Here is a 16,056-nt window from a genome sequence, read left to right as displayed (position 1 = left end):
TTGGGTTTGTCAGGGATGAGGTTTGTTGTTAATTTGAATTTGACCTTATTTATTAAACGGTTAATCATTTCAGGTTTATATCCATTGATTTTTGCTAAATCCTATATAATTTAGTTCTGTTTGAAGGTTCTTGGGTGTTAGACGGATTTTTAAAGCTCTGTAAATTAAACTGTGAAAAGTGGCCAATTTATGGGAGTTAGGATGTAAAAATTTTACCATTAAAAGTGAAATAGTTGTTTTTTAGCACAAAATTTAAGATTTTTATGAAGTCTTCTATTTGAAGTTTGCTGAGGTTGCTGTGTTTTGCAAGGTTGTCTTTGATAATATTTACAGTTTCCTTTGTTGGTACATTAGAAAACATATTAGTAATGTCAAAAGAGCACAAACTGTGATGTGGTAGTAAGGTGAATTTTTTTTTAATTTTGCAAAAGTCTATTGAATTTTTAAAGGGGATTTCTGTTTCATTACTGTATAAAGATTGAGCTATTTATTGTTCTACCCCAACAGGGTTTTGGGCGCATTGACTCAACGCTCCAGAAAGTAGGCCTATAATCGTGTGAACTTATGACATGCAGCTTGATATTGTGATTTTAACCAAGGACATTCTTTTTATGACTTGTAAGAACAATCAGAATCCTGATTTTTCACCATACAGGTTTGAGTTTGAGGCTGATGATGCCATTAATTTGGGCGAAACCAGTCCCTTAACATTTTATAATAATATTTAATTTCTAAAAAAGATGTTTTTGTATTAATAGGTAGATATTTAAAAAAATTATCACTTGTAACATTCTTTGTATTTACGTACATTTCAATACGGACCTAACATGAGAATTATAACGTGTAACTTGTGGGATGTCTAAAAGACAAAGAAAAGCAAGAATTATAACTAAAATAACCTGGGAGGGTTTAATAAGGAAAATCTAAAGACTTAAATGACGACTTATTCCCCGTTGGCCCCCTTGGATGTTCCGAGGCTAGTCTGTAGCCATGTTTGTATTTGACTACCTTTCTGCATACTACATGAACACTGGGATGGAAGTTTTTTATCCTACATCTACGTTTGCTGTTTTTCTTGGCAAGAATTCTCAAGTTTCATATTTACCGTTTGAAGTCCACTACAAGCAAGGGAAAGTACCTCATTATGCCCTTTGTTTCTTCCCCACCTCATGAGTGTTTGGTTTGTATATTGCTAAATGAAAAAGATTCACTTGAATATTTTAATCCATCGAGATATAGTGCCATGACACATCAATGTACGTTTTTAAGATTCCTATGTGGATTGTTGTTGCATCAGTGAACCTACTGTTTTTATGACTAGGTATATATGTTAATCCATTCATTGAATTTTGTTTGGTTTGGTTAATCTATAACAGAGTTGCTCAACTGGGCACCCATTGAGGCTTGCCCAGTGCGGCCGGGCTCGCATGACGTAGATGCGGGCAGCATGTGTAACAATGAAGTGAGAGAGCGAACACACCCTGCAGGGAAGCGAGGGAGCAGTGACGTTCGATTGTGATTACGAAGCTCTCCTCCACTACTCACTGAAGTGCTGATTGGGATACATTATTTAAAATAAAACTCTATAATCGCAACAAAAATCTGACCTTTTCAAGATATTCTGGTCTGATGTATACTGCACTCTATATAAGCAGTGTGACATGTTATAGTGTTTGTGTTACCATCTACATAGGTACAGAGTTTAAGCGTACAAGCTAAGCTTTACAATTCCTTGCATAGGAATGACAGCATTTTAATTTTAAAAAAAAGTACAATTCATTCATAAAGCAAAAATTAATATAATTACATAATGTAACAATTCTTTTGCACAGTGTTTTAATGTTGTTTGACTGTCCCTGTTCACTGAATTTCTGAAAATAGTATATGAAATTTAACAGGCATCCGATGACAATAGCTAGCCTCTAAATGGCGAGAGGGAGTTTTTTTTTTTTGCTAGGGGCTTTACGTCGCACCGACACAGATAGGTCTTATGGCGACGATGGGATAGGAAAGGCCTAGGAGTTGGAAGGAAGCGGCCGTGGCCTTAATTAAGGTACAGCCCCAGCATTTGCCTGGTGTGAAAATGGGAAACCACGGAAAACCATTTTCAGGGCTGCCGATAGTGGGATTCGAACCTACTATCTCCCGGATGCAAGCTCACAGCCGCGCGCCTCTACGCGCACGGCCAACTCGCCCGGTAGAGGGAGTTTCATCATGAGTGAGGACATAGGTATTTACTATCTAAGATTAAAGTTCAGCAACAACATAAATCTATCTACTAGGTAAATGTACAGTATGCCTTCAAATAAGTAACCTCATTGATGTTATTCCCAGCGAGCATGATTGGATTGTTGGTGAGTTCATCACATAATTTAAACCCAAACACCCACCAGCAACATCTTATTCACCTTAACTCTGTATTATATTAAAACTGTTTCTAAAGTACCTCTGAAAATATAATAGTGAAAATTGTAAATCATTACATACATTATAAAAGTATTTGAGGTTGTAGGCCTAACTCTTCATTGTATCTGGTCAAAATATATAAACTGCAATGCACATGAATAATTTTCTTCTTATAACGTAAATTGAAAATGACTTGGATTTCTGCCCTCTTTCTTTCAATATTTTATGCCTCCATTTCAAATTCAGGTATCGCAGCAGCGATTGAGAGTGACTGGTAAAACTTTGCCCATCCTTCATGGCCTGTGACGTAGCCACAACGTACTGTGGTTGAATAGCATACACTACGCTCATCGCCTGCCAGCCCACCCACTTACAGTGCTGGGCGCCTGCGGGATGGAATGCCCAGTGTGAGCACCTCTGATCTACAATGTATCTAATGGGTCGAGTACTTGATGCCCAAGGATTTCCCTCATTTAACCCTGTAATGTTTTAATTGGAAATGTTTTAGTCTTTTTTAATATACAATAGCGGAAGATGTCTTACATTTGAATGAAACATATACTACTAACTTTTATCAGGTGACGTATGTGGATGTATAACATTTTCATGTATGTATAGTTGACATCTGAAGGAACTTTGCAATAATTCTGAAGAGCAGTGCAATCAATTGATAATGCTTCCTAACAGTAATTCTAACTAAGAAACTGCTTTGTGAACTTTGGCATATGTACAAAAACCTTATATTCAGGTAGTCAGTCTTCAGACACTCAAACAATGTTTGGCAAACTTCAGGAATAATTCATGAAATTGTTGTCGGAGGCATCTGAATACATAGCTTAGGGATTGGTAACTGTCACCTGTCAGAAAGTTACCTTGTGTTTATTATGAATAGAGCATAAAAATTGTAGGTAACAACTGAAAATCTGCTTTTCGTTCATATAAAAATAAAATGTATTTTGATCTAATTTAATGAATTATTTTATCTTGCATACCTGTAACAAGAAATCTCAGTGTCAGATTGAGTTACTCTGATGGTGAAATTGCTTTTCTGAGATGTGTCTCCTGCCTTTTAATTTTTGGAGTAATTAATGCAAGCAAACACTGGGAATCCTCATTAGACATTCATACAAAACTCATATATGAATTTATGTCTTCAGTAGTTGATTCCCTCCGCAACTTTACATGTGCTCCTTCTTCACTTTTTGCTATCCAGTTCCTCACTCATATTCTTTTCCCCTTCTTGAACTTTGTTTTTTAAGCAACTTCAGTATAAAAATAGCTGCAGCGTTGCGTTTCCTTTGGTCGGACATGTCTACCTCTCAGTCAGCACTAGCTAGAACTCTGCCTGATAATCAAGGCTAGTGTACATAGGCTGTAGAGCGGTCTAGCTAGTGCTACCTTGGCGATACTCTACTTCCGCTCTATCGGCAATAAGTTCTCCCGCTGTGTACACGCACCAGTAGAGTAGCCTAGCAAGAGAGAGCCTAGTCTAGGTAGATATTTCTCTACAGTGTACAGGTGCCTTTAGACATATCTACACTGGTGCGATGTAAAGCAAAGTGTAAAAAAGAAAGGGAAAAATCTCTCACAAGGGACCATCAGTCAATGTTAAGAAGAAACCGATTTATACACCCTCTGAAAGATCACACTGAAATATTAAAACCCCTCAAATATTATATCCTATCATGCATATATCAAAGAGTTACAGGGTGGTAAAGATGTGCAGGTGGGGTTCGTCAGTGTCGAATCGGAGTAAAGTTCTTTTGAACAGCTGGCACAATGTAAGGGGAAGCAGGTGAGATTGAGAGCAGTGAACCTGACACCGTGAGTTGTGTATAGATCATTTTGAAGTAAGCTTCTACCTATAAAAATGGACCCTCTTAACACAGTGAATATGTTATATAATCACTTTAAGGAAAATAAATTCCAGCCATCCGTTTTAACCAAAGAAGATAAGACAATGTTTCCGTATTTAGCAGACATATTAGAGTCTGATACAGAAATAATATATACACAGACTTTAGATATTAATGAATACAAACCAGTATCTGAAACAGTGTTAATGCGCAACGAATACTAATCTCCACAAAAGAATATACTTCACCTTCATCAAAACAGCGATCAACATCAGAAGGTCCACAGAGCCCAGAAAAACATAGAGTAGAATGGTCATTGGGGAAATAAAATAAAAGAAGGTTATAAACACATGGTTGAGTACAAAGAAGTGGAAGCCAAAGCGAACATTTCCTCACTTATCATAGAACTTTATGAAAAACAGATATCTTTGATTGAAACGCAAGACGCTTGTACCGTTTTAAGGAAGGTATTACAAAAGTGGATTCTATTGGTAACTCATCTTCTAGTTTAACAGTCACAGATAAATACAAGCAGTTGTACGAGTTGGTGTTTATGAAAGTTACCGAAGCTCACCCAAACAACTTGATATTGCACGATATGAACTTACAAAAATTGGCCCGTGAAAAAGCCAAATCACTTGATTTACCTTTGTTAGCAACTGCAACATGGATATGGAATTTCAAGCAGCATTTTCAAATAGGATCACAAAAAATTACATAGTTTGTCACAAGAAAAAAAGGAGAATAAAATGAAACTACTAACAAAATACTGCATTCCTGGAGAGAAGAGACAATGTTGTTTATAGAGCAGTATGGTGCTGACAATGTGTATAATGCAGAGCAATCTGGTATCAATAAAGAAACGCATTCCAGGAGAGTACTTTATTACCGTGGTAAGAAAATAGCATGTGGTGTTACACAATCACAAAGTGCACAGACACATTCATTCACAATTATGCCAGTTGTATCCTGCATGGGATGTCTCCTTCCCTGTCTGTTTATCATGCTGCAAGAATCAAAACCACCAAGTCAAGCTGTCCAGCAGGGTATGTTTAATGCCCTTAATTTAATTGTGCAGTGGTGGAAAGCTGGAAAAATGACAAAAGACCTTTACCGTATATTTCTGGAATTGACATGTTTACCTCACACTGGTCCATTGAACTGTTTACTGTTGGATTTCTGGGCACCTCATAAAGGTAATAATTTAATACATGAAGTACTTCCATTAAATAACTATGAACCTTAAAAGTTAAAAGTACAAATCATTCCAGCAAAAATAACTTCCGAATTACAACCATTAGTCAGGCATTTTTTCTGAATATTCAAAACAGCATATCTGTGTTTTCTTTGTGTTAAATAATATTGATGTGAACTTGCAAGAGTGTAACAATATTATCAAACATATGTCATTGATCTACAATCAAGAATGTTCACCGTGCTTCTGTTTGTCACATAGGCATGGGTGGAAATTAACTGGTCTGATTATCACGAATGAAACTTTTGAAAATAGCGCACACTATTGTATTAGGAAAGGAACTGGTACTTGAAAATTCCTTATGGAGAATTATAATAATTGTGATCAGCTTTCTTTACTCAAATGTATCTGATGCAAGAAGCTATTGTGTTCCAAACATTTTTTCTTAATTTCCATTATCATTCACAGGAGATTGAATTTGTTGAAGGGGATTAAACAGGACTGCCACATTATTGGCGAGTACATAGTTGTTTAATCAGTATATATTCATATATATATATATATAGTGTTTAAATGTTTACTTTGAATATTTTTATTTTTATCCTTCACGTGATTACAGTAAACCTTAGGTTAGTATTTAATTGTGTCTTTAAAAAATATGTAAATTAATTACAAGTTTTGTGATTACCATGTTATGATACCGGTAGAGTTGGTCCGTTATTGGGCATTTCCTATAGGAATCAACATCTTTATCATACTGTGTTATGATTTAAAAGAAATTAATACCTAGTTTAACAGGTGTACAAGGTTCACTGCACTCATAGTGCTGCACTCCCTCTTCCCGGTACATCGTGCAGGCATTTCAAAAGAACACTCCAGTTGGACACTAACAACCCCCCACCCGCACTGTCCTGTAACTCGTAGATATATGCACAATATGATGTAAAATTTGAGGGTTTTACACATTTCAGTGACTTTCGGGTGTATAAATCGGTTTCAAGATTTCTGAATATTGATTGATGGTCCCTTCTCAGACTAAGACCCCTTTGGGTCTTTTGAGCCTTTATGGATATTTATTCATGAAGTTCATAACTTTTCATAACGACTCCTTTTTGTGTTATATATTTTGCACTAATGTCATATGCTTGTTTTAAATTTCATATATTTTTTAATGGGCTAAAACATGTACCTTTTATTATGTCTGTCTTCTTAAAGTTTCTTAAAGATATACTGTGTACTAACAAAGGAGGACCTTACTGTTGTCTATTTTCTTATACTGTACAGTCAATATGGAACAATCCAAACATGGGATTCTTATATTGTAATAGTTACATGATGTTAAAACCATGCCAGATGACACCAAAATCGGAATATACAAGCAGGTGAGAAGGTGCTACGAATCATATCTGCTCAAACCTGGTCAATTTCTGTTTGAAGGTTTTAGTAACTAGAGCTACAGATTTGTTTGCTTATCACAGTTAATAGAAGGCAGCAGGTGAAGAGCAGGCACGTCAGTGGACCGAGTTCAGTCATCACATGAATCTTGCATTATTGACAGGACATGATGAATTTTGGAGTAGATTTTGTGGCTGTAAATGCAAAAACAATAAACCACATTCAGATCAGAATGTGTGTTGATTGTTTAGGTTCTAGCAATGTTGGAGTAAAAGAAACCATTGAATCACCAAGGACGGACCGACCGATCCTAGATTTATTGCACTACTGTATCTGGTAACAGAGACAGATGACAGAGGACTGGATGTTAGGAAGCAGTAGTTCCTGTCATGGTTGAATGCAATCATATTTTGAACATGTAATACCACATAGTGTAAAACAACATAAAAATTTAATTGATATGATCTGGACCTGCTTTTGTATGTTTTCTTCACAGGTTTTTCTGTTGTCATCAAGCCATTCTGATGGCCCTCTACGCCAACGTCAGCTTGTGAGAAAATTGTGGCTATTTATTGGATTGAGTATTGTTTGGATGGTGTTTTCACTGGTATCTATTAATGTAATGATGGCTGATGGAAATATTATCTTTCATTGGTTTGAAAACAGGTAAACATTACAGGCATTGAAGAAAATGGGTTCCTAAATGGTGCATGAGAAAGTATAGTATGGTTCAGAATCTGGGTTATTATATTCCTATTCATATGCAGAATAAATTAATAAAGTGTAACACAAAGATTTAAACGGGAACAATGAGAAATGTTCAAAATGGTAGCATTAACTGAGGGAAAGAATTTGAAATAATTGTCATACCTAACTTAATCATCCTTTCTACATCATATTTTTCATAATTTTAAGGAACCTAAACAAAATGGAGATCTCAATTTTACACTTCTGATGTTGCCACATTTCATTTAACAAAGTTTTGAGCATTAATATAAGCATGCATTTTTAAACCTTAACCACATACCCACAGACTGAATCCACACATACACATAATACCCAAAAATACTTAACAACTTGGATGAGGGGAAATTCCAAGCAATTCATCAGACAAAATAACATAGTGTATTATTCTCTTGATAATACCACATTTGTGGTACTATGGCAGAATCCGATATGTCAAAGAACTTGGTTTTTCAGGAGGTGCTTTTAAAAGTTGACGAACTCGCTGAAATTCATATTGTATTTCATTTACCTCTAAACTGAAGTGGCATACATTTGTAAATCATTTGTGAATATAATAAAAATAAGGAACATATTTTATTTTTACGTATTCAGCAAGTTCAAGGAACAAATCACTTGGTTGACTCTATGTATGTACTGAACATATCGGAATCTTTATTTTGGTAACAGTGTATTCTACGGGCATCAGAATCATAACCTTCTTTGCCATGATACTCTTCAATCAATCAATCACTACTGATCTGCATTTATGGCAGTCGCCCAGGTGGCAGATTCCCTGTCTGTTGTTTTCCTAGACTTTTCTTAAATGATTGCAAAGAAATTGGAAATTTATTGAACATTTCCCTTGGTAAGTTATTGCAATCCCTAACTCCCCTTCCTATAAACGAATATTTACCCCAATCTGTCCTCTTGAATTCCAACTTTATCTTCATATTGTGAATTTTCCTACTTTTAAAGACACCATCCAAACTTATTTGTCTACAGATGTCCACCCATGCCATCTCTCCACTGACAGCTTGGAACATACCACTTACGGAAAATTTTAAATTCCCATGGAGGGAATTAGATATTTTTCACCAATAGAGCATGTCAAAAATGTCAAAAACAAATCAGATGTAAGGCTTTTCAGGTGTTTGCTCTATTAACCAGCGTTTTGTCTTAGGTCTGACACTAGACTCATCAGAGTGGGATTGTCAGACCCTACCCACTGACGCTGGGGTGTATGCAGGTGAACTTATCAGAAGCCCTTATAAGAGGCACAGTCTGATAACTGCATATGGGAGATAAATCTCCACAATGGAATTATTGCCCGCTTAGCAATTCCGAATGGGTTACTGAGTCATATGAAACATATTCACAAACCACTGAGTGTGTGAAAATGTAAACTGCTGAAGAATATGTTTACTCGGATACTGAGTTGGAGTTGCCGCCACCGATTTCCATTCGGAATTGCTAGGCGGGCAATAATTCCATTGTGGAGATTTATCTCCCTTATGCAGTTATCAGACTGTGCCTTTTATAAGGGCTTCTGATAAGTTCACCTGCATACACCCCAGCGTCAGTGGGTAGGGTCTGACACATCCCACTCTGATGAGTCTAGTGTCAGACCTAAGACGAAACGCTGGTTAATAGAGCAAACGCCTGCAAAGCCTTACATCTGATATGTTTTTGACATACCACTTAGTCGAGCAGCTCGTCTCCTTTCTCCCAGCCCAAACTTTGCAACATTTTTATAACACTACTCTTTTGCCAGAAATCGCCCAGAACAAAATTGTGCTGCTTTTCTTTGGATTTTTTCCAGGTCCTGAATCAAGTAATCCTGATAAGGGTCCCACACACTGGAACCATACTCCAGTTGGGGTCTCACCAGAGACAAATATGCTCTCTTCTTTTACATCCTTACTACAACCCCTAAATACTCTCATAACCATGTGCAGAGATCTGTACCCTTTATTTACAATACCATTATGTGATTACCCCAATGACGATCTTTCCTTATATTAATACCTAGGTATTTACAATGATCCCCAAAGGGAACTTTCACCCCATCAACGCAGTAATTAAAAAATTAAAACAAAATCTACCATATTGGCATTAAAACCAAATTTTTTAATTTTTTAATATATTGGGTTCTGCATTAGTATCAGAAATCGGTGGCAGCAGCTCCAACTTGGTATCCGAGTAAACGTATTCTTCAGCAGTTTACATTTTCACACACTCAGTGGTTTGTGAATATGTTTTATATGACTCAGTAACCCAATCTTGGCATGAAACATACGTCCACACAGATCACATGGAATGGCTTCATACGTTCATGTCTATTTCTAGAGTTCTACCAGACTGATTTTAACCATCTTTATGTCATTCAGAAGGTCTGGCTTGTCGTAGGAGAGATATCCTAATTATGATAAAACCTTCCATAATCATATTTTGAAGTTTTACGATGAGCCGAAAGTATTATATTAATATATTTATGTTTTGTGTCCATGGACGTATAACGTACATATGCTTATCCTGGTTAACATAGCAACGGACGTACGGAAACACAGACTTCCAATATGGCATCAAGAAACAGCACCATTAGGTCTCTGATGTGAAACGTATTTATTCTATGTAGTTTTTTTTAGAGAGCGATTGTTTTCTCTCGAGGGATTGTTTTGTTTTTTTCTGGCAGGAATAAACACGTGGGAAGAGTGTTTTTTGTTTAAAAAGGAGAGTTTGACGAGACTAGGATAAGTTTCGTAGTGATATTAAAGTTGTTTAGAAATACGTAAACGTGTTCTCGTGTGATATTTTTCCTCCGTAAAATAAAAAATCGCATATAGAGATCGCGACAGGACTTCTGAAACTTAACGATGAAAATTGATCAAATGACCGTAGTGATTTTACGAAAGGCGCTGATATCCCGAGGGTTACCGATGGCTGGGAGCAAGTCGGAACTACAAGAGAGACTACGCCAGGATCTGATAGAAAATGAGGAAGACCCAGGCAGTTTCGATTTTGAAGTCGTCTCGGAGAAGGAAGCCAACGACCAGGTAGGCATTATGCTTACGCAACTAACTACTTTAATTGGGACACAATCTGAAAAACTCGAAGGGAAAATCGAGGCCCAGGCTCAAGAGATGAAAGGCCGAATCGATTCCTTGGTAAGAGATCTGAAAGAGGATATTTCAAAAATTTATGACAAAAGCAACAGCGTAGAATGAGATGTACCGGTAGATAAAGTAGTAAGTGATATGAACACCTTGGAAAACGAAGTCAAGAAGAAGAAAGGTGAAGAGAAAACCATTTCAGAGGCTAACAATGCAAAAGATCAAGATTTTGATGCTCATTCTACAACTGAAGAAGGTCAACGAAAGAAACCTGCGTATGATCTGTCCTGTCCTCATTGCTTAATACAATGTGACACAGTACAGGAGTACAAAATGCACCTCTATTCACCTAAACACATAAATGCCATGAGGAAACAATCATTATTACATAAGCAGACCATGCAGCAAATGCGTATAAATCAACGTCAAATGCAACGCATGCTAGAGGAAACTGAAGAGTTCTGGCATACACTGTCTGATAGAACGAAGTTCTGTGCCATTTGTAAGCTCAGTTACAAGCAGCCCACATCAACACACATGACTTCTCAGGATCATGAGAATATGGTGAAATTCTTGAATCCATATTGCTGGGTGTGTAAACAAAGATTCAATACACTAATGTCTTATGAACATCATCTGTGTTCCTTGGATCACATCAAGTTCAAGGCTCTCTTGGTTGACAAAGTGTTCCTTGGATCACATCAAGTTCAAGGCTCTCTTGGTTGACAAATCCAAGAGTCACGATGAAGAGAGTGGTGGAAAGGATGATGAAAAGGAGCTCAACCTTGTCAACTTTAAGATTCTTGATTCAGTAGGTTCTGTTGATGGTGAGGAAGGAGAAAGCAGATGAAAAAGCTGAAAAGAAAGCCAGGGGAGAAGAAGAGAAGGAAATCAAACCCAAATCTAAAGCCAAAACTGAAACCATAGGTGCTGAATATGCCCAGAAGATGGGGGTGTATTACTATGATTTGTGTCGTACCTACTTGTCATGCTATGAAGAACAAGAGAGAGTTCTAACCATCCATTATCACTCAAGGGCACGCTTACGGTGATATGTACGTTATTGTAAAGATAGATTTCTTAGAAAAGAGGCTGAGAGACTTCATCAGAAAAAGTTGGCAAGAAAAAGGCTGAAAAAGAAGCAAGGGCCGTAAAGGCATCTGGAGAGAAGGATCAATCAGATAGTAAAACAGCTGAAAATAAGAAAAAAGCGAGAAAGATGGTGAGAAAAGCTCAGAAGATACAACAGGTGAATCTTCCAAGAAAAAGAAAAAGACGACTGAAATGGCAGTGAGGTTTCTCAAGGAGATGATGTTATCTCGACCCCTACAGGGGAGCGGAGGGACCGGAGAGTGGGCACTCTCTGGGGGGTCCCGGAGGAGTACGGACTTCGGAGAGGATCAACATGCACCGATGCCTGTCTTGGAGGATGGAATAGCTGAAGACATAGATATCAAGACGCCTAGATGTAATTTGGGACCTGGAGAAGGGAAGGTCCAGGATGAGTATTGAAGGTTTTAGGGGGGATAATTGTCGTAGGACAGATATCCTAATTATGATAAAACCTTCAATAATCGTATTTTGAAGTCTTACGATGAGCCGAAAGTATTATGTTAATATATTTATGTTTCGTGTCCATAGACATATAACGTACATATGCTTATCCTGGTTAACATAGCAACGGACGTACGGACACACAGACTTCCAATATGGCGTCAAGAAACAGCACCATTAGGTCTCTGATGTGAAACATGTATATATTTTATGTAGTTTTTTTTTAGAGAGCGATTGTTTTCTCTCGAGGGATTGTTTTTTTTCTGGCAGGAATAAACACGTGGGAAGAGTGGTTTTTCTTGTTTAAAAAGGAGAATTTGACGAGACTAGGATAAGTTTCGTAGTGATAATAAAGTTGTTTAGAAATACGTAAACGTGTTCTCGTGTGATATTTTTCTTCCGTAAAATAAAAAATCGCATATAGAGAACGATAGGCTGAATCAATTAAAAGATCTTAGAGTGGCAAGTTTCTTAAAGCCCACCAGAAATTAAAAAAGTCTTTAACTCATTAACCATTAAAGATACGGTACTGAGTTCTTTATTTGATTTTCTGATCCAGAAAACTTAAACGTAAATTCTGTGAACTTTAATGCATACTTCTTTAAAAGTGTCCTGAATTGATGCGCCCTTCTCGACCTCCTATGCCACTCATGCACTCTCGTCAATGACTTGCGACGTTGAGTTTTGCGTACTCGAGCACCCTCTGCCACCAGAAAATTAGCCACAGTTCTCTGCTCTTCTTTGCTTGCCTCCATTTCTACAGCTTCCCCTTATTTATCAGCCTATGCCTTATTACTACGTAGACAGCTTTCTCAATATCAAACCATAAAAATCATTTTTAAAATTGCACTAGCAAATGTACCCGTACTTCGCTACGGTATTCTATACTGTATACGGATATCGAAGTAAATACTGTTCATGCAATAAATAAGATTATTTTAAATTTGCATGTCTCTTAGCGTTATCTGAGAAATAGCATGGGCAGGTCTCCAAACGTTGTTTCCATTGTAATGTGTGGGTTGCGGAGTTGTGATGATAACGGCAGGCTCATATGCCTACTGCCATTCACAATCGATTTGGGAAGTTGACATTATAATTTCAGGCCCCATTGCTTACTGCGTGGTCACAATCAATTTGGGGAGTTTTCGTTACAATGGCAGGCCCCTTTTCCTACTTCCAGACATTACAGTTGAGGAGTGTTTATTATAATGGCAGGTAACTTCCCTACTACCAGCCAAAATTGAGTTGTGCTGTTATCATTATAATGACAGGCCCATTTACCTGCTGCCAGCCAGCTTACTGTCAGTCACACAGAGTTGGTGAATTTCCATTAAAATAGCAGGCCACTATGCCTAATACTAGTCACATTTTAGATGGGTACATTTGTTTATAATGGCGGGCACCCTGGCCTACAGCCAAACACAATCGGGTAGGGGAGTTTTGAACAAAATTGCATGCTCCCTTGCCTTCTGCAAGTCAAATCGAGAAGTGAATTATTCATTAAAATGGTAGGCCCTCCTTACTAATGCCAGTTACACAAGAGTTGGAGAAGGACCCCATTCCTACTGCTAGTCAAAATCGGTGTGGGGAGTACTGATTACAATAGCAGACACACCCTTTCTCGATCACTACAAATTGACATCAATGAATATATATAGATCGATATACAAAGGTATATGCATGTTTACAATAATGCAGACCTTCATTTACAGATTGACTGCTGTTAAACTGTACGTCATATTGATAAAGCATTGTACCATAAGACGCAGTATTTAGCGGCCTAAATGGCTAGTCCTATGATGTTCCCTCGTATCTCATCTATTCATGGGTCAGATTGAGTTAGAAACGTTGAGTAGGGTGAAATTTGTGTAAGATTATCTTCCATTGCATTACTGTTCGGATAATTATGTGACATAGCATTTGGCTCACATATGGGCCAACGTCATGTAGAGTTTGATGATTCTATCTTTCCTGTAAGTGATTGAAAATATGAATTATGCATGTAAAAAGTCCTGATTTACTTAAAATCAGGAAATAGATATAGATACGACAAAAAGTCTTAAGACCAAGGTTGAAGATCACTCCAAATTGAACGGAGATTGTGCCATCCGTTATGTGTTAGGACTTCCCGTTTATCCCACGAAATATCTCGAAACGAAGGTCTGCACCATCATTAAAATTGCCTCCATATTTCTGTATTCTTTGGGTTTAAAAAGTGAAAAATTTAAAGATCTTAGAAGTTTTCTGTCCATTACAGGCTAAAACGTATAATTTTGCTTAATTTCAATTTTCCAGCTCGTGTGGCAGATTGTGCCGCGACCTTGATTTTGGGCGAGGGGTAAAATTTAGGACTTACAGGAAACTGTAGCTAAAAAATTCGCAGATGGTCATTATTACCCCTTAAACGGAAATCTGTATGAAAATTTTGCCAAAATATTCAATGCACAGATACACGGTCGTTTCAATTTGATCTATATACGGTAGATAGATAAGGAATCTGCTCCACGTACAACACCTTTTGGGCTATGTCTGCTGGACTTAGCCTGAGAAACTGACCTTTCATGCTATCTCCCTTATTAATCCTCCTCTTGAAAAAATGCACATGAGAAAAAATTTTAGAAATGGATTTCCATCAAGTTTGGTTGATTTCCAGTCATGTTGGTCTTGTACTGTATATATTGTGGGAGAGTTAAATAACCATTTCGGTTTTTTATACAATCCCAGTCCATTCCGGGAATTTGAAATGGTATTGACCTTAAAACCTACCCTTGAACAGGTGGATACTAAACATAAAGTTTGGTTCAAATATCTTCAGTAGTTTTCAAGTTGTAAGAAATATGCTTTACACGCACCCGCTCTTGCGTTAAGTCCAGTGGGACTTGTACCGAAAAACAGTCTGTTAATGATATCTGCCTTATTAATCCTGGTATCGAAATGATGCACATGAGAAAAGAAAGTTTATAAATTAATTTCCATTAAGGCAGGAAGATCTCCATTAAGTTTGGTTGTGTATATTTTGAGGAAGTGCAAAATCACGGTTTCGGTTTCGTGTAAACCCCCAGTCAGTTCAGGGATTTAGAAACAATTTTTGCCCTAAAACCTACCCAAGGACAGGTGGATTCTAAACACGAAGTTTGGTGGAAATATATCCAGTAGTTTTGAACTTATAGAAAGACAGACAGAGACACACCAACGCTAAAATTTTTTGCAGATGGTCAATATTACACCTGAAATGGATATCTGTACGGAAATTTTGCCAAAATAATCAATGTACAGACACACAGTCATTGCAATTTTATTCATATAGATTAAACAGTTATATTACAATATTGTCATAATGTTCAACCCATCTGTTCACAAGTATAAACATAATTTTTAAAAGTGCACTTTTTCTTAGATTTCCCATTAAAATTGAACAAAATAAAAAATAATTAGGTAAATAAATCAGTGCCCTTTGTAATTTTCACTATACATAATGCTGTGCTGATGCAACATTGGGAGTTCCTTGGTGAAATATAATAATTATATTATGTTTACAGTACCTACTGTATTTATTGAGTCTCAAAACAGTTACAACTTGTTCAGTAACACAATAATATTTTATGACATAAATTTATTACTTTACTCATTAAATTTGAAAGAAAAATGGTCACAGTACAGATGAACCTGGCAATTTTTTTCATATCTCCATAATATTGTCTGACTCTTACACTTGTTGCTCCTTCTCTTTGGATTTTCTTCATAGTGAATTAGAACATGATAGCTCCCTCTGTGGATCAGTGATAGAGTGCCATCTTTCAGATTTCTAGATTGC

The 16,056-nt window shown here is 37.0% G+C and overlaps 1 protein-coding gene across 4 annotated transcripts in view; it reads left to right on the top strand.

Annotated features, from left to right (window-relative positions):
- GrlHz (Gustatory receptor-like Holozoa) overlaps positions 1-16,056 on the top strand; it is a 227,476-nt gene that overhangs the window by 64,702 nt on the left and 146,718 nt on the right. For 3 of the 4 annotated variants that reach the window (XM_067151469.2, XM_067151468.2, XM_067151466.2), the window contains exon 4: positions 7,349-7,518. The exons of the other annotated variant lie outside the window; for it this stretch is intronic. In XM_067151469.2, the coding sequence (XP_067007570.1) occupies positions 7,349-7,518 (170 nt within the window). The remainder of the gene's footprint in view (positions 1-7,348; positions 7,519-16,056) is intronic. 4 annotated transcript variants of the gene reach the window in all.

This window comes from Anabrus simplex, chromosome 7 (genome assembly GCF_040414725.1).
Source record: "Anabrus simplex isolate iqAnaSimp1 chromosome 7, ASM4041472v1, whole genome shotgun sequence".
Lineage (NCBI taxonomy): Eukaryota > Metazoa > Arthropoda > Insecta > Orthoptera > Tettigoniidae > Anabrus > Anabrus simplex.
The sequence above is the reverse complement of the archived record's forward strand: the minus strand, read 5'-3'. Positions and strand labels throughout refer to the sequence as shown.